Below are 18,621 nucleotides of genomic sequence, written 5' to 3'. Positions count from 1 at the left end.
AGACATACAGAAAACATTTGACCTGTGTCATTGCCAACAAAGGGTATATAACAAAGTATTGAGAAACTTTTGTTATTGACCAAATACTTATTTTCCACCATAATTTGCAAATAAATTCATAAAAAATCCTACAATGTGATTTTCTGGATTTTTTTTCCTCATTTTGTCTGTCATAGTTGACGTGTACCTATGATGAAATTTACAGGCCTCTCTCATCTTTTTAAGTGGGAGAACTTGCACAATTGGTGGCTGACTAACCCCACTGTATGTTCCAAACATAATGAAAATTAAATCAAATTCCAGTTTTCCTCAAATGAATTGAGCGAACAGGCTTGACGTGTTGAGCTCGACCACCTCAGTCAAAGATGATAAAACACTTTATAAATAGACCAAAAAGAGAAAAGACTTACTTCCTTTTCCACCATGCTGTTCAGAGGAACCAAACAATGTCACCTGCTGTGAATCATTTAACTTGGTGGAATGGTCCATTATTTTAAAGGGGTAAATTGTTTGCATAACAGGGTTGGCCTTAAAATGAGAGACAGATGTAAATGCATCACTAATCACATGAATATAAATAATAATCTTCAGAAATGACTTTGCCAAAGCAGCAAACAAACAAGGCCTTTACAATGATGGTGAAAATTGGGAGAGATGTTGGGATTAAGTGGGCTGAAATCTTCCTAGAAGTGACACAGGTTTGACGGAGGGACATGTCAAAATGCTGAATTTTGGCACTTTAGCAAGCCTTTATTCATATTAAAAATCAGATTTATTGAATTCTCCATGTGATCTATATTAAAGTGCACTTAATTTAATATAACAGGCTTTTAAAATGCAATATTGGTGCATCATTTCTACTTAAAATATGAAAGGGCACCCATTTCGTGGAATGACCCAGTAAAGAATGTTATGTTGACAACACAGTTAGAACACCCACCCACATGACCATTACGCCTTGTGGATCGAATCGTTGTCAATAAAGGTGGTAATTGGGAGAATATTCAGTGTGCACACCGTATCTAAAAAAATAATAATAATAATATGGAAAACAAAAACAAGCAGTTCTTATTGGAACTTCCTGTTTCAGTAGATTTTCTACCGTTTGGTGCCAAATGAATATGACCCAGACAAGTACTGTGTAAGCCATATGTGTACGATTTAATTGGAGAATATTGTACAAAATGCACAGTACTTTTTAACTGTAATTTAAACTCCTCAACTGCTCACCTAATTTTATACCGCCCCCCTCCTCACCTGATCTCAGCCTCGAAGGGCTTGATGAAGGGCGAGCCCCGCATGGTCTGCGTCTTGACGATGTGGTCATCTAGCAGCATCTGCACCTCGTCCACCGACGACAGGATGGACGTGCCAGTCTCGCGGTAGGGCAGCAGGGCAAAGTCCATGTCGCCCCACTCCAGCGCCATCTTCTCCATGGCCTTCTCCAGCGAGTGCTCCTTGCTGGCCGCCTCGCTGACGCCCTCGAAGCTGGCCAGGTGGGCCTCCAGGCGCAGTGGCAGGAAGCGGGCCACGCAGGCGCCCTCCTCGGCTGGACGCAGCGGGAAGCCCACCACCGCCGACATGGCGTCCCAGTGGCGGTCGCGCAACCCCGGGTTACACAGCACCTTAGTTGGAGGGGATTTGGTTTACTGTTAGTCTCTTGTGTCATATACTGGGCCTGCGTCCTAAATTACCAGAGTCCATAGCTACAGTAGTAGTGCACTACATAGGGAATAGGTTGCCATTTGGGAAGCATCCAGTATGCAGTGTCTTGGCTAAGTGTGGGGTCAATGAGCCTTGGGTAACACAGCACCTAGGGTTACACAGCAACAGCAGCAGGCAGTGTCATGTACTGTATCCTCATATTACTGGGAAATGTATGATGCTATTGTTAAACTGTTGAGAACTAGCTGTAAAGGATTAGTGTTGGGTGACATGAGTTGGCCACTCCAATACAAGGTAAAAGTTATGTGAGATCTAGTGGAAAGTGCTACATGAATACAATCAATTAATTCAATGTCAGTAGTAGACAGAATAATAATACATCTAAATCAGTGCATAAATCATGAGTGTCGGTGTGATGTGAAAGGGACTGGGCCCGGTTTCGCGATAGCAATGGAACTTAGGCTTACAAGTATTTTAACGATGCATCTTTCCTACAACGGCCAAAGATGTAACATGCGTTGCCCAAAACACTACGCAGAGAGAACGGTCGCTAAGTGCGTCGTTGGAGCATGTGTCGATACTGATAGGATCGAAAGAAAGGGAGTGCTGCTCTCAGATCAGCTTTCTCCATTAAAATCTTACCTTAACATTATAATTATTTCACAATACTGACGACGAATCAGCTCCTAGAGAGATACTACCACCTACGGCTGCAAATATCAAGGCGGTTAATTCTAATAAAATGCACAAAATCACCGATTTGGCACATCATTGTGTACATGTTAGGCTACACATCATGAAATATATTGAGACAAATTACAGATAGTAGCAAGTAGCAAAAAAGAACTCAACTGACTGAACATGAAATGTATTTCAATAAGATTGAAATAGACCTATAGCCTACTGTTCACACGGATTGTACAAAACATTAGAAACACCTGTTCTTTCCATGATGTAGACTGGCCAGATGAATCCAGGTGAAAGCTATGATCCCTTATTGATGTCACTTGTTAAATCCACTTCAATCAGTGTAGATGAAGGGGAGGAGACAGGATAAAGAAGGATTTTTAAGCCTTGAAACAATTAAGACATGGATTGTGTATATGTGCCTTTCAGAGGGGGAATGTGCAAGACAAAATATTTCAAATCAAATCACAATGTATTGGTCACATACACATATTTAGCAGATGTTATTGCGACTGGAGCGAAATGCTCGTGTTCCTAGCTCCAACAGTGCAGTAATATCTAACATTTCACAACAATACACACAAATCTAAAAGTAAAATAATGGAATTAAGAAATATATAAATATTAGGATGAGCAATTTTGGAGTCCAGAGTATATACATACATATATACACTACTGTTCAAAAGTTTGGGGTCACTTAGAAATGTCCTTGTTTTAGAAAGAAAAGCACATTTTTTGTTCATTAAAATAACATACAATTGATCAGAAATACAGTGTAGACATTGTTAATGTTTTAAATGACTACCGACCCGTAGCACTGACGTCTGTAGCCATGAAGTGCTTTGAAAGGCTGGTCATGGCTCACAACAACACCATTATCCCAGAAACCCTAGACCCACTCCACAGATGACACAATCTCTATTGCACTCCACACTGCCCTTTCCCACCTGGACAAGAGGAACACCTACGTGAGAATGCTATTCATTGACTACAGCTCAGCATTAAACACCATAGTGCCCTCAAAGCTCATCACTAAGCTAAGGATCCTGGACTTCCTGACGGGCCGCCCCCAGGTGGTAAGGGTAGGTAACAACACATCTGCCACACTGATCCTCAACACGGGGGCCCCTCAGGGGTGGGTGCTCAGTCCCCTCCTGTACTCCCTGTTCACCCATGACTGCATGGCCAGGCACGATTCCAACACCATCATTAAGTTTGCAGATGACACAACAGTGGTAGGCCTGATCACCGACAACGATGAGACAGCTTATAGGGAGGAGGTCAGAGACTTGGTCGTGTGGTGCCAGGATAACAACCTCTCCCTCAACGTGACCAAGACAAATGAGATGATTGTGGACTACAGGAAAAGAAACAGGACTGAGCACGCTCCAATTCTCATTGACGGGGCTGTAATGGAACAGGTTGAGAGCTTCAAGTTCCTTGGTGTCCACATCACCAACGAACTATCATGGTCCAAACACACCAAGACAGTCGTGAAGAGGGCACGACAAAGCCTATTCCCCCTCAGGAGACTGAAAAGATTTGGCATGGGTCCTCAGATCCTCAAAAAATTCCACAGCTGCACCATCGAGAGCATCCTGACTGGTTGCATCACCTCCTGGTATGGCAACTGCTAGCCTCCGACCGCAATGCACTACAGAGGGTAGTGCGTACGGCCCAGTACATCATTGGGGCCAAGCTTCCTGCCATCCAGGACCTCTATACAAGGCGGTGTCAGAGGAAGGCCCTAAAAAAGACTCCAGCCACCCTAGTCATAGACTGTTCTCTCTGCTACCGCACGGCAAGCAGTACCGGAGTGCCAAGTCTAGGTCCAAAAGACTTCTCAACAGCTTCTACCCCCAAGCCATAAGACTCCTGAACAGCTAATCATGGCTACCCAAACTATTTGCACTGCCCCCCCCCCCCCATCCCCCACCCTATCTTTTTACGCTGCTGATACTCTGTTAATTATTTATGCATAGTCACTTTAACTCTACCCACATGTACATATTACCTCAACTACCTCAACTAGCCGGTGCCCCTGCACATTGACTCTGCACCGGTACCCCCCTGTATATATAGCCTCCCTACTGTTATTTTATTTTACTTTACTTTTTTTCTCTACACTTTTTTGTTGTTGTTTTATTTTTTTTAAATAAATGCATTGTTGGTTAAGGGCTGTACGTAAGCATTTCACTGTAATGTCTACACCTGTTGTATTCGGCACATGTGGCCAATACAATTTTATTTTATTTTATTTGAAATGGCTATTGTAGCTGGAAACGGCTGATTATTTTATGGAATATCTACATAGGCGTACAGAGGCCCATTATCAGCAACCATCAGTTCTGTGTTCCAATGGCACGTTGTGTTTGCTAATCCAAGTTTATCATAAGGCTAACTGATCATTAGAAAACCCTTTTGCAATCATGTTAGCACCGCTGAAAACTGTTGTGCTGATTAAATAAGCAATAAAACTGGCCTTCTTGAGACTAGTTGAGTATCTGGAGCATCAGCAATTGTGGGTTCGATTACAGGATCAAAATGGCCAGAAACAAATAACTTTCTTCTGAAACTCATCAACTATTCTTGTTCTGAGAAATGAAGACTATTCCATGCGAGAAATTGCTAAGAAACTGAAGATCTCGTACAACGCTGTGTACTACTCCCGTCACAGAACAGCGCAAACTGACTCTAACCAGAATAGAAAGTCCCAGTGCACAACTGAGCAAGAGGACAAATACATTAGAGTGTCTAGTTTGAGAAACAGACGCCTCACAGGTCCTCAACTGGCAGCTTCATTAAATAGTACCCGCAAAACACCAGTCTCAACGTCAACAGTGAAGAGGCGACTCCGGGATGCTGACCTTCTAGGCAGAGTTGCAAAGAAAAAGCCATATCTCAGACTGGCCAATAACGCCATGCCATACCCTGTGGACAGCGGTTGATTGGAGCCAATTTCCTCCTACAACAGGACAATGACCCAAAGCACAGCTCCAAACTATGCAATAACTATTTAGGGAAGAAGCAGTCAGCTGGTATTCTGTCTATTATGGAGTGGCCAGCACAATCACCGGATCTCAACCCTATTGAGCTGTTGTGGGAGCAGCTTGACCGTATGGTACGTAAGAAGTGCCCATCAAGCCAATCCAACTTGTGGGAGGTGCTTCAGGAAGCATGGGGTGAAATATCTTCAGATTACCTCAACAAATTGACAACTAGAATGCCAAAGGTCTGCAAGGCTGTAATTGCTGCAAATGGAGGATTCTTTGATAAAAGCAAAGTTTGAAGGACACAATTATTATGTCAATTAAAAATCATTATTTCTAACCTTGTCAATGACTACATTTCCTATGCATTTTGCTATATGTCCTATTCAAACTCATTTTATGTATGTTTTTATGGAAAACAAGGACATTTCTAAGTGACCCCAAACTTTTGAACGGTAGTATGTATGTATATATATATATATATATATATATATATATATATATATATATATATATATATATATATATATATATATATATATGGTGGGTTGGAAATGATCCAGGCAATTACATTGATGGAAGCCACAATATATCTGCAATATTAAAGCTGATCTACCCCTGAAAAAAAAAAGAATGCTCCACCACCCAAAAGGACATCCAGCCAACTTAATACAACTATGGGAAGCATTGGAGTCAACATGGGCCAGCATCCCTTTGGAACTCCTTCAACACCCAATGAATTGAGGATGTTCTAAGGTAAAAAGGGGGTGCAACTCAATATTCGGAAGGTGTTCCTAATGTTTTGTACACAGTGTATATTTTAATGCACTAATCTTGTTTTTCATTTTAATCATAATTTTATACGTCACTTGTTTGTATCAATTGCAAAGACATTGGCAACTTTGTTTTGAAGTTATCGGCGGTCACAGTGAGACGGATAAGTTTAGAGGAGATCTTCTGTGTATAAAGTGACGCTGGAAGGCAAAAAAGCATCTAACGACCCACTATGAGTGGTCTGAGGCAGGTGTTAGATTATGTTTTCAAGTGCAAAGTTAATAACGATGGTTTTGGGAAACAGCTCGAGATTTAACGATGCTCCTACAAAGGTTCTAACAATGAATGTAAGATTATTTTTGCCAACAACGTAGCTAGAACATAGCAACAAGACTCCGCTAGGTACACAAAACCAAAAAGTCTGAACCCAATAAAAGAAAGTCTAAAAAGTATCTGCTCAAAAGTCAACACAAAGAGTATGTACATTCATAACACAGAATATTCGTAGCATCCTACATGTAACTGGGTTATTTTTGAATGTGCCATTGTGCCTGAACTGACAGCGGCTCAAGGGCGCTTTCCGATCAACCGCCACATACCTCTACATACCTGTACGAGGGGGATGTGCTCCTTGAAGGCCTCCACCTCAGCCTTAACGTGGCTAGCAATGTGCAGGGCCTTGGGCGTGTCCCCAAAACCCTTCTCCAGCTTGTAAAGGGCGCGCCAGTAGTTGCCCACATCGCCCTCCACCTTGTCTGGGTTGACCGCGGACAGCGGCCCGTGGACCCATTTACGGTGCTGGTTCTGGAACTCTGTGGCCGTCTCGTAGAGGCGGAGGAAGGGCTGCAGGCGGTCCTGGACCTTCTTGCGCTGCGGGTACTGGGACACGGGCCAGTTGAAGGCCTCTTCCTCCTGGTTGAAGCCTTCAATCTGTAGGGGGAAGGGGAGGTGGAGACAGAGACGTCAAGGCAAAGTGGACTGCTGGCACCATGGGCAATTACAGTGGTAACAAAAGAAAGCCATCATTAATTAATTGTCAAAAAAAATTGTCAGTGTGAAACTGTTTTTAAAATACATGAGGGTGTGTGTTATTGCAGATACTGCACACAATCTCTAAACACAAACACTCATCATCACGTTATTATACTGTCTCTGTTGCCCTCTACAGTCATTTCAGAGAAGAACAAGAAGAATACTTTATTGTCCATTGTTATTTTCATATCAACCCCTTTCAGCAAGCACGCTAATTGCAGAAAACCCTGGCGAATAGCTGAGGGTCCCAATCCTCCTCACCTTCTCCATGGCAGTGTCCAGTTTGGAGTTAAGGGTCTGTGCCTTTTTCAGGTACTTGCTAAGCTCGGACAGGTCCCCGAAGGTGGCAAACTCCTCCGCCTGCTTGGCATAGCTCTCCAGCTCCTCCACAAACCTCTCGCACCGCAGCTAAAGGGGAAATACAGTGGGAGAGATACACATTTGGAGTTAATCGTTCGTATGCAGTATCAAAAGAGGTGAGTCAGTGGTATTGTACTTAAAGCGGGCAAGACTAAATATATGTTGTTCTCTAATTCTCGCAAAAACATTTCAGATGGACTACATACTGTATTTATTCATTGGATGGTTCTCCCATCGATCGGGTTCCCACTGATAAATATCTGGGCATTTGGATTGACAAAGACTTAATGTTTAAACAAATATATATGAATGAGCTAGTAGAAACGCTAACATTTAAAGTGGGCTCTTTAAAAAATATATATATATATATATAGATCCCTAAATAGCAGGAAGCAGATTCTACAGTCAACTTTCCTACCAGTTCTTGACTATGGTGAAACCATTTACCAGATTGCAGCAGCCACTACTCTTAAACCTTTGGATGCTGTCTACCATAGCGCCCTTCGCTTTATCACAGGTGACAGTTTTAATACTAACCACTGCATCCTGTATCAAAAGGTTTGCTGGTCCTCATTAAAATCCCATATATCACTTAATGATTCCCTTTTTGTTTACAAAGCTCTCCTACACAAGCTTCCAACTTACCTAATTGTGTTGCTAACGTATAAAATTAGCTACCAAACCCGCTCGCAGGATTGGCGAACTCTTGAGGTTCCTCGGGTCTCGACCAATTTATGTAAATCCTCATTTAGTTTTAGTGCCAACATTGTTGGAATAACCTACAAAATTCCTTGCATCTTGTTTCCCTGGTGCCGCTTGGAGAGTTTAGGACTCAGGTGTTGAATGAATTCATTGAGGATTGCAGTTGTTTCGATTGATTGTAGTGGTTTATTTGTTGTAATTGTGGTGTTGAGGTTGTGCCTGGTGGTTATTTATATTCCTCTTGTTTTATTTGTCATGTACATTTTCCTTCCTGTTTGTGAGAAAATGTTTGTACTCAGGGCACCATTGGGAATGAGTCTCAATTGTGCTACCCTGAATAACTAGAAGTTAATAAATGGTCTGGACATGACAAGTAGCTTTTTTAATTAATGGTGAGTTTTGTTGCAAGGTCATTTTAATACAAAGTACTGTATGTCATTGGTGTGAGGAGGAGAATTGGTTGTTTTAGGTTGTGAGGGTTTGGTGTACTGTTAACTTTCAAGAGTGGCTTAGACAGATTATCAGGGTCGTGTTCATCAGGCACCAAATTTACAAAAACAGAGTGAAACAGGGAGGGACTACCTGGACCTGGTCCAATAATAAACGCTAATTTTTGTTTTCAGTTGCACAGCATTTTACTACAATGTGTGCTAATGAATACACCCGATATGGTTTGTTTTACTTCCACTCTCCCTCTGCTGTCTAACTGACCTTAAGGCCACCCTGGTACTGCTCCGTCTTCTCCCTGGTGATCTGCCGGTGCTCCTCGAAGATGGAGGGCATGCGTGTGTGCCACTGGAAGGTCTGCCGGTTGAGGCGCATGTCCACAGGGGAGAAGGTGACATAGTCCACTAGGAAACACAGACGGGTCTTGGACTCTGACAGCTTGGTCTCCAGGAGGGGCATCTCCGTGGCCTCCACCTTGTCCACAAACACCTGGAAAAGTGGGAGAGAATGTGGTAAATTCTGGGAATAGGAAACAAGAAGGTCATAGTGATGCTTACTTATATTTACAGATGTGTTTGCTGGTTTTTGTGAGGTTCATTAGGAAATGACAAGGGTAACAATTTCAAGTACTTTAAAATTCCTAAAAAATAAATGGTAACCGCTTGATATGGTACGTATTATTTATTATATAATGTGTTTAACAGGGACAGTACACAACAATCAAATCAGACAATGCTGAGGTGTAATAATGCTGGACTTAGTTAGACAGCTATTTTTCATCCATAGTGTGACTTGTTTTAATGAATCCCAAGGAAACTGACTGAAGACCAGACTCAAAATAGAAAAATGTAGGACTATTGTATAAAAGTCACTGAGCCGTAGAGGAGGCTGTTTCAGAAACACAGCCAGGGGACACAACAGCCCCACAACAACCTCTCATGGAACTCATAATGACCATTGAGGAAATAGAATCCAACTCACACAGGACTCATATTTATTTATTTATATATGCTGTATATTTTCATGACGAGGTTTGAAGTGGAATTGATGTACTGTAACAAAAGTAAGACAGTAACAAAAGCAAATGGCAGTAACAACAGAAGAATAAATCAAAGAAAAGGAGGCATGTCCATACAAAGAGAAAATGAAAACTGATGAATGAAAAAAGGCTGGTCAGTCGTGAAATTCCTCATGAAACCCAGACAAAAAAAGACTGTGATTTGGGGGATTTTCACAAAATGTAATCCATAGAATGGTCCTTTGGTGGAAGGATTGTTGACATATATTTGAGTAATTTGTGTCATATGAAGCTTTACTGCTTGCTCTGTTATATGAGTAGTATTTTGATTTCAATAAAAACATATATATATTAACTTATGAATATCTTTATATAATGAAGAGATGGTTATGTTTCCGCCCTAACAATGGGAGTTGTCCCAAGGCGGGCAACATGCTTTGGACAGATTTTGGCGAGAGTGAAACCTCTCGCTTCGCCTCTTCCTCTCTGATACTATGCTTAAGCAATAACGCACGAGGAGGTGTGGTATATGGCCAATATACCACGGCTAAGGGCTGTTCTTAAGCACGACGCAACACAGAGTGCCTGAATACAGCCCTTAGCCGGGATATATTGGCCATATATCACAAACCCCCAAGGTGCCTTATTGCTATTATAAACTGGTTACCATGTATTTAGAGCAGTAAACATAAATGTTTTGTTATACCCATGGTATACGGTCTGATATACCACGGCTTTCAGCCAAATAGCATTCAGGGCTCGAACCACCCAGTTTATAAATGCATACAAGGACCAGACATTTTTCATTAAGAGCTTAATGGAATCATGCAACAATAGCAAGCCTATGGTCTTACAGTCAAAAGGCTATAGCCTATTATTGAACATGCAACTCCTGTAATGAAGCAGCTAATAAAACGTCATTTTCAAACATTTGCCCAAATGCAATTTGCAGAAAACACAGTTCTAAACAGTGTTGCCAAGTTCGCGGTTTTGCTGCCAAATTGGGCTACTTTGAAAACGATGTCGCGGGTGAAAATGTATCGGTCGCAGGTTTTTGGGCTATTTCTAAGTTGCACCGTGGCCGCCATGGCATTTCTCTTAAATAATATATATTTCACTGTAACCTGCTGCTGACTGTCAGGCAGTGAGGCAGGCAGTTGCTGAGTGAGTGAGTGAGTGGTGGGGAGGGCTGGAGGAGTGGGTGTGAGTGAGTGTGTGTGTGTGTGTGTGTGTATTTTTTGAGAGAGCATTGGCTGAGTCACGTGAGCGAGAGGAGAGAGAGCAGCACGTGCGCATATTGTGACAACTTTTTACCAGTTGTAGGTAGGCTATTGAGATTGTCATTATGGAGACAACCTATTTCCAAACTATTTTCCATAAAACATATTAATACATACGCTAGAACTGATGCACATCAAGAAATAATGGAGACAAAGCACTGGAAAATGACTTTGGGCGCACTAGAGCGCATTACATAAATCCGCTTGGAGGTGGTTTAAACTGCATTCTAATGTTGATTGCTTAAAGAAAACGATATGAAGCGAAGTGCTTTATGCATGCTCAGTTCTTGGGTCTCGGGGGCTGCCTGAGTTGAAATTTGAAATGTAAGTTATGTAACTCCCTCGTGTGGTTCTTTTTATGGGGAAAAGTCCTCAATGAAACTGACATTAGGCTAAATGTTGAGAATTATACATTTGCCTCTGTTGGCCATCAAGTAGCCTATTAATGTATATGCCATTGTAGGCTACCATTTGATACAATAAATATGTTGCAATTACGATATCAATGGAGTCGTTGCAAATCAATTTGTGCCAATTGTGTAGCCTACCTGGAGCTGGCAAACCAATTGAATAAATAGCCTATAACTTCAGTTTATTGTTGTTGTAGCCTTGTGTTATGATGAACACATTAGATTGACGGTAACAGTAGTCAGATTAGGCTACAGGTAAAACACATTTAAAAAAAATAAACACTGGCTGTTGTTGACAAGCATATTCAGTTCATACATATTATTTATACTTATATCAATTTTTATTTGTCACATGCGCCGAATACAACAGGTGAAATGCTTACAAGCCCTTAACCAACAATGCAGTTTTAAGAAAAGTAAGAGTTAGGAAAAATATTTACTAAATAAACTAAAGTAAAAAATAAAAGAGCAACAATAAAATAACAATAACGAGACTATATACAGGGGGTACCGGTACTGAGTTAACGTGTGGGGGTACAGGTTAATCAATGGTAATTGAGGTAGTATGTACATGTACAGTGGGGAGAACTAGTATTTGATACACTGCCGATTTTGCAGGTTTTCCTACTTACAAAGCATGTAGAGGTCTGTAATTGTTATCATAGGTACACTTCAACTGTGAGAGACGGAATCTAAAACAAAAATCCAGAAAATCACATTGTATGATTTTTAAGTAATTAATTTGCATTTTATTGCATGACATAAGTATTTGATCACCTACCAACCAGTAAGAATTCCGGCTCTCACAGACCTGTTAGTTTTTATTTAAGAAGCCCTCCTGTTCTCCACTCATTACCTGTATTAACTGCACCTGTTTGAACTTGTTACCTGTATAAAATACACCTGTCCACACACTCAATCAAACAGACTCCAACCTCTCCACAATGGCCAAGACCAGAGAGCTGTGTAAGGACATCAGGGATAAAATTGTAGACCTGCACAAGGCTGGGATGGGCTACAGGACAATAGGCAAGCAGCTTGGTGAGAAGGCAACAACTGTTGGCGCAATTATTAGAAAATGGAAGAAGTTCAAGATGACGGTCAATCACCCTTGGTCTGGGGCTCCATGCAAGATCTCACCTCGTGGGGCATCAATGATCATGAGGAAGGTGAGGGATCAGCCCAGAACTACACGGCAGGACCTGGTCAATGACCTGAAGAGAGCTGGGACCACAGTCTCAAAGAAACCCATTAGTAACACACTACGCCGTCATGGATTAAAATTCTGCAGCGCACGCAAGGTCCCCCTGCTCAAGCCAGCGCATGTCCAGGCCCGTCTGAAGTTTGCCAATGACCATCTGGATGAACCAGAGGAGGAATGGGAGAAGGTCATGTGGTCTGATGAGACAAAAATATAGCTTTTTGGTCTAAACTCCACTCGCCGTGTTTGGAGGAAGAAGAAGGATGAGTACAATCCCAAGAACACCATCCCAACCGTGAAGCATGGAGATGAAAACATAATTCTTTGGGGATGCTTTTCTGCAAAGGGGACAGGATGACTGCACCGTATTGAGTGGAGGATGGATGGGGCTATGTATCGCAAGATCTTGGCCAACAACCTCCTTCCCTCAGTAAGAGCATTGAAGATGGGTCATGGCTGGGTCTTCCAGCATGACAACGACCCGAAACACACAGCCAGGGAAACTAAGGAGTGGCTCCGTAAGAAGCATCTCAAGGTCCTGGAGTGGCCTAGCCAGTCTCCAGACCTGAACACAATATAACATCTTTGGAGGGAGCTGAAAGTCCGTATTGCCCAGCGACAGCCCCGAAACCTGAAGGATCTGGAGAAGGTCTGTATGGAGGAGTGGGCCAAAATCCCTGCTGCAGTGTGTGCAAACCTGGTCGAGACCTACAGGAAACGTATGATCTCTGTAATTGCAAACAAAGGTTTCTGTACCAAATATTAAGTTCTGCTTTTCTGATGTATCAAATAAAATGCAAATTAATTACTTAAAAATCATACAATGTGATTTTCTGGATTTTGGTTTTAGATTCCGTCTCTCACAGTTGAAGTGTACCTATGATAAAAATTACAGACCTCTACATGCTTTGTAAGTAGGAAAACCTGCAAAATCGGCAGTGTATCAAATACATACATCTCTTGTTAACAAACTATAGTTTAGTTTGTTGAACACAATATACTCTACTGGCATATATATATATATATATATATATATATATATATATATATATATATATATATATATATATATATATATATATATATATAGAAAACAAACAAAAAACAAAAAAAAGAGAAAAGAAAAAAATATTAAAAAAAAAAAAATATTGAAAATGAAAAAAGAAATAAAGATAAAAAAAGAAAATGATAGTAAAATATAATTTTTTTTTTTTTTAAGATAAAAAATAATGATGTATGCACTCACTAACTGTAAGTCGCTCTGGATAAGAGCGTCTGCTAAATGACTAAAATGTAAATGTAATATCAAAGTTCCAGAGTGGGATCTCAGTGAGTATTAAAGTGATGGCCCATTTTATATGGAGAAATTGGCATAGTAGGCAATAAAACCAATCACAGCCATCCTTTTACTTGTATCATTGCACACCCTGCAAATCACCAGCAGAGGGGGACCATTTTGAATCCCAGAGTTCTCCCCAGGATTATTTTAGAAAGTGGTGCTGCTGAGTATGGCCAGGGGGAGAAAACATGTAACTGTCATTTCCTGCAATCTAGAGAAAAGATTGCCTTATATGATAACAAATAAATATGATGACAAAAAATATATATATTTCGTTATTTTATAAATAGTTATTTTACATAGTGGCACAGCCAGTCCACAAGGTGGCGAAACCTGAATCAAATTGGATCCTAACTCTAAAAGCAGCAGAGATCACACTCTGGAACTTTGATATGCCCGTAGAGCAGGGGAAACCAAACTTGTTTGGCCCTTGACCCCATTTTCATATAAAACACCATGTAAAAAAAAAGTGATGTAATCAACAGCCAATGTTAACTTTTTTAATTGGGGCTATGCTTGTCTATTACAAATCAGTCTGACAGTACTTTTGACCACATTTCAATCTGAAGGAAGTATGGTTTGAAGTGACTAAAATCCATCAGAAAGGTATTAGGAAGTTCAGAAAATCATCAGGCAATAATTCTGTATGATCTTCTCTGTGGAAAAGAACATCATCATTGATGTTCTTTTTCTCCCCGTCTGATTTAGTAACTGGTCTTGTCGACTCTGTTCAAATTAGGCTTATGGGCATTGTAGAGGGAATCAGAAGACACATGCGTGTTCGATGGGTCATAATATTTTGTTCCTTAAACCGTAAAAAGATTGTACACACTTATTTATTGTACTATGTCAATATGTATTTGTTGTCAATGTTTTGGCGTCAATCTGGTGGCAGTTGTGAAAAAAGTAAATAGTTGGATGAGGTGCAGAGGTAATGGAAAATAATGCCATCGTTAATTAGATGCTTTTTTCATCAATTAGGCTATTTTCTCTTCAACCAAATGTTCTATCTACTAGAAACTCATGAACAATATGGACAAAGATATAAAAAATTATACTATATTTGAAAAAATATATTTTTTTTTTAAATCCCCCCAGAGCCACCAGTCATAAGCTTTAAGAGATGTCCTACCCTAAATGACAAATTAGTCCACAGCTATCTTCCTGGTGACTCTCAAGAAACTTTGCTAGACCACAAACCAAGGGGCTCTTTTAAATGCAACCAGTGCAACCATTGCAGAAATATTGCACAGAAAAAGTATACAGCTTCTCAAATGGAGTTTCAATTCAAGCATTTCGTTAACTGCAAAATGTATGTCATCTACAGATTGGAATGTCCACAGTGCAAGGTGTTCTACATTGGACGGACAAAGAGACGCCTTCAAGACCGCTTAGCGGAACACAAGTACGCCATACGGGTAGGCAATGAAAACTAAAGTCCTTACACCATGGCAACCCTGCCTCCCTACAAGCTATGGGTATTGATCATGTTCCGGCCTCGATTAGAAAAGGGGACCGTCTTAAACAGCTAAACCAAAGGGAATGTTTTTGGATTTACAAACTACAGGCCACTAAGTACCCTGTAGGGTCCTGAGAGGTCCCTTTGCTGTCATCTAGTGGACATTTTGCTCTATTGCCCTCAGCTATGTTTAGACTGTTGTGGTCCATGTTTAAAGCGTTCTAGTGTACTATAAAATAGATGGCGCTCCTATTCTTAACACTTTGCCCAGTCATATTCAAGGTTAGCCTTGAGATGCATGTTTTATAACATATCTACAGTATTTAACTTTGTAATGTGTATATTATTGCTTCATAGGTGTTGTCCAATGAATTCTGAAACCACTCCCTCAGGGTTGATTGGAAAAAGCTGTTCAAAAGAGGACATTGTATTATCATATCTTTGTACTCCCTGACGAAGGCCATGCAGCTGGAATGGGTCAGAGTTTTAAAACTTTGTTTCCATTGAACATGCCATACAAATAAAGGCATTTTAATTAATTATATGAAGAGTGCCTTGGTCCTCCTTTCTTTTTGATGAACAATTTACCCCTTTTACCAAAGAGCACCTTCTGTTTAAAAGTTATTCAATTATAAATGACCAAAGATACGATAGATAGATGCAGTAAAGGAGTCAATGGAGAGCAGACCATTCCATTGACCAGATAGGCGCACATTCAACAAATCTGATCTAACAAAGTGGATATTCGTGAAATCTGTCATGATTTATGTATTGCAACAGGCACTTAAGTCAGATTTTGATATATTTTGCTGTTTTCGGTGGATAACATTTAGATGTTGTCCCTTTCCAGGTTTAGAAGAAGTGACTGCTAAAGGCTTAACTCCCATTCGCATAGATGGTTTGGCCGACAACGTCACTAAAATGATGTGCGCGCTTCCATGGGGCAGAAGTCAACCCGTTGTTGTGATTCTGGATGACCAGATTGCTAGTATGAATGACAAGAAACTGCCATAGTAGCTTGTTTCATCTTGTTATCAAATAAAATCAAATGTTATTTGTAACATGCGCCGAATACAACAGGTGTAGACCTTACTGTGAAATGCTTACTTACAAGCCCATAACCAACAATGCAGATCAATAAATAAAGTAAAAAATAAAATAAAAAGTAACGCAATAAAATAACAATAACGAGGCTATATACAGGGGGTACCAGTACCAAGTCAATGTGCGGGGGTACAGGTTAGTCAAGGTAATTTGTACGTAGGGGTAAAGTGACTATGCATTGGCATTTACTTTGTAGAGCAACCTTTTGCAGCTGCAAGTCTCTTGGGATATGTCTCTATAAGCTTGGCACATCTAGCCACTGGGATTTTTGCCCATTCTTCAAGGCAAAACTGGTGTACAGCAATCTTTAAGTCATACCACAGATTCTCAATTGGATTGAGGTCTGGGCTTTGACTAGGCCATTCCAAGACATTTAAATGTTTCCCCTAAAAACACTTGAGTGTTGCTTTAGCAGTATGCTTAGGGTCATTGTCCTGCTGGAAGGTGAACCTCCGTCCCAGTCTCAAATCTCTGGAAGACTGAAACAGGTTTCCCTCAATAATTTCCCTGTATTTAGCGTCATCCATCATTCATTCAATTCTGACCAGTTTCCCAGTCCCTGCCGATGAAAAACATCCCCACAGCATGATGCTGCCACCACCATGCTTCACTGTGGGGATGGTGTTCTCAGGGTGATGAGAGGTGTTGGGTTTGCGCTAGACATAGCGTTTTCCTTGATGGCCAAAAAGCTCAATTTTCGTCTCATCTGACCAGAGTACCTGGTAGTCTCCCACATGGCTTTTGGCGAACACCAAACGTGTTTGCTTATTTTTTTCTTTAAGCAATGGCTTTTTTCTGGCCACTTTTCTGTAAAGCCCAGCTCTGTGGAGTGTACGGCTTAAAGTGGTCCTATGGACAGATACTCCAATCCCCACTGTGGAGCTTTGCAGCTCCTTCAGGGTTATCTTTGGTCTCTTTGTTGCCTCTCTGATTAATGTCCTCCTTGCCTTGTCCGTGAGTTTTGGTGGGCGGCCCTCTCTTGGCAGGTTTGTTGTGGTGCCATATTCTTTCCATTTTTTAATAATGGATTTAATGGTGCTCTGTGGGATGTTCAAAGTTTCAGATATTTTTTTTATAAACCAACCCTGATCTGTACTTCTCCACAACTTTGTCCCTGACCTGTTTGGAGAGCTCATTGGTCTTCATGGTGCCGCTTGCTTGGTGGTGCCCCTTGCTTAGTGGTGTTGCAGACTCTGGGGCCTTTCAAAACAGGTGTATATTTACTGAGATCATGTGACACTTAGATTGCACACAGGTGGACTTTATTTACCTAATTATGTGATTTCTGAAGGTAATTGGTTGCACCAGATCTTATTTAGGGGCTTCATAGCAAAGGGGGTGAATACATATGCACGCACCACTTTTCCTTTCTAAATTTTTTTTATTTCACTTCACCAATTTGGACTATTTTGTGTATGTCCATTACATGAAATCCATTTAAATTACAGATTGTAATGCAACAAAATAGGAAAAATGCCAAGGGGGATGAATACTTTTGCAAGGCAAAAGGTCCTTGGTGGCAGGAAGCTTGGCCCCAGTGATGTACTGGGCCGTACGCACTACCCTCTGTAGCGCCTTACGGTCAGATTTTGCTGGGGGGCAATGAGGAGATTTGGGATCTATACCCCATGCGTTTCCATGGCAGTTCCATTGTTTTGGTTGAGTTCAATTGAACTCTTTGCCACAACTATTGCAATAGATTTTCTGTTAATGACCAAAATTACTGAAGATTCTGGTAACTTTGGTAAATTACCGGTAGCTTTGCAACCCCGGCCTAGGGTTATTATTATATTATTTTAGATACAAATGTCAAATATATGTCAAGATTCCTTCCTCCAAAAGACTATTCTATAGATTACATTTCGTGGAAATCCCCAAAATCATGGTATTTTATGTCTGGGTTTTGAATCCCTCATGATACACACTGCAGCAGCGGCAGCAGCGAGTGTGACGGGGGACCTTACCTTGAGCTCCATCATTTCCTGTGTGTTGGGAGGGGTGCTCAGTGCCTTCTCGGCGATCTTCTCAAATTCATCACAGAGCCTGCAGTCACACACACGCAGGCACGTGCACGCACACACAGGACACACACACACACATGCACACAAGCACACATGCACACACAGGGGATCTGGTAATTCATCACAGAGCCT

The 18,621-nt window shown here is 41.1% G+C and overlaps 1 protein-coding gene across 1 annotated transcript in view; it reads right to left on the bottom strand.

The window, feature by feature from the left end:
• dnah7 (dynein, axonemal, heavy chain 7) overlaps nt 1-18,621 on the bottom strand; it is a gene marked incomplete at both ends in the record, with an annotated part of 219,285 nt that overhangs the window by 180,102 nt on the left and 20,562 nt on the right. The window contains 5 exons of the mRNA XM_084179224.1: nt 1,258-1,625; nt 6,726-7,046; nt 7,410-7,556; nt 8,922-9,146; nt 18,433-18,511. Coding sequence (XP_084035350.1) covers nt 1,258-1,625; nt 6,726-7,046; nt 7,410-7,556; nt 8,922-9,146; nt 18,433-18,511 — 1,140 coding nt within the window. The remainder of the gene's footprint in view (nt 1-1,257; nt 1,626-6,725; nt 7,047-7,409; nt 7,557-8,921; nt 9,147-18,432; nt 18,512-18,621) is intronic.

The sequence above is a fragment of the Coregonus lavaretus genome (genome assembly GCF_964263955.1).
Source record: "Coregonus lavaretus genome assembly, chromosome: 16".
In the NCBI taxonomy this organism is placed as follows: domain Eukaryota; kingdom Metazoa; phylum Chordata; class Actinopteri; order Salmoniformes; family Salmonidae; genus Coregonus; species Coregonus lavaretus.
The sequence above is the reverse complement of the archived record's forward strand: the minus strand, read 5'-3'. Positions and strand labels throughout refer to the sequence as shown.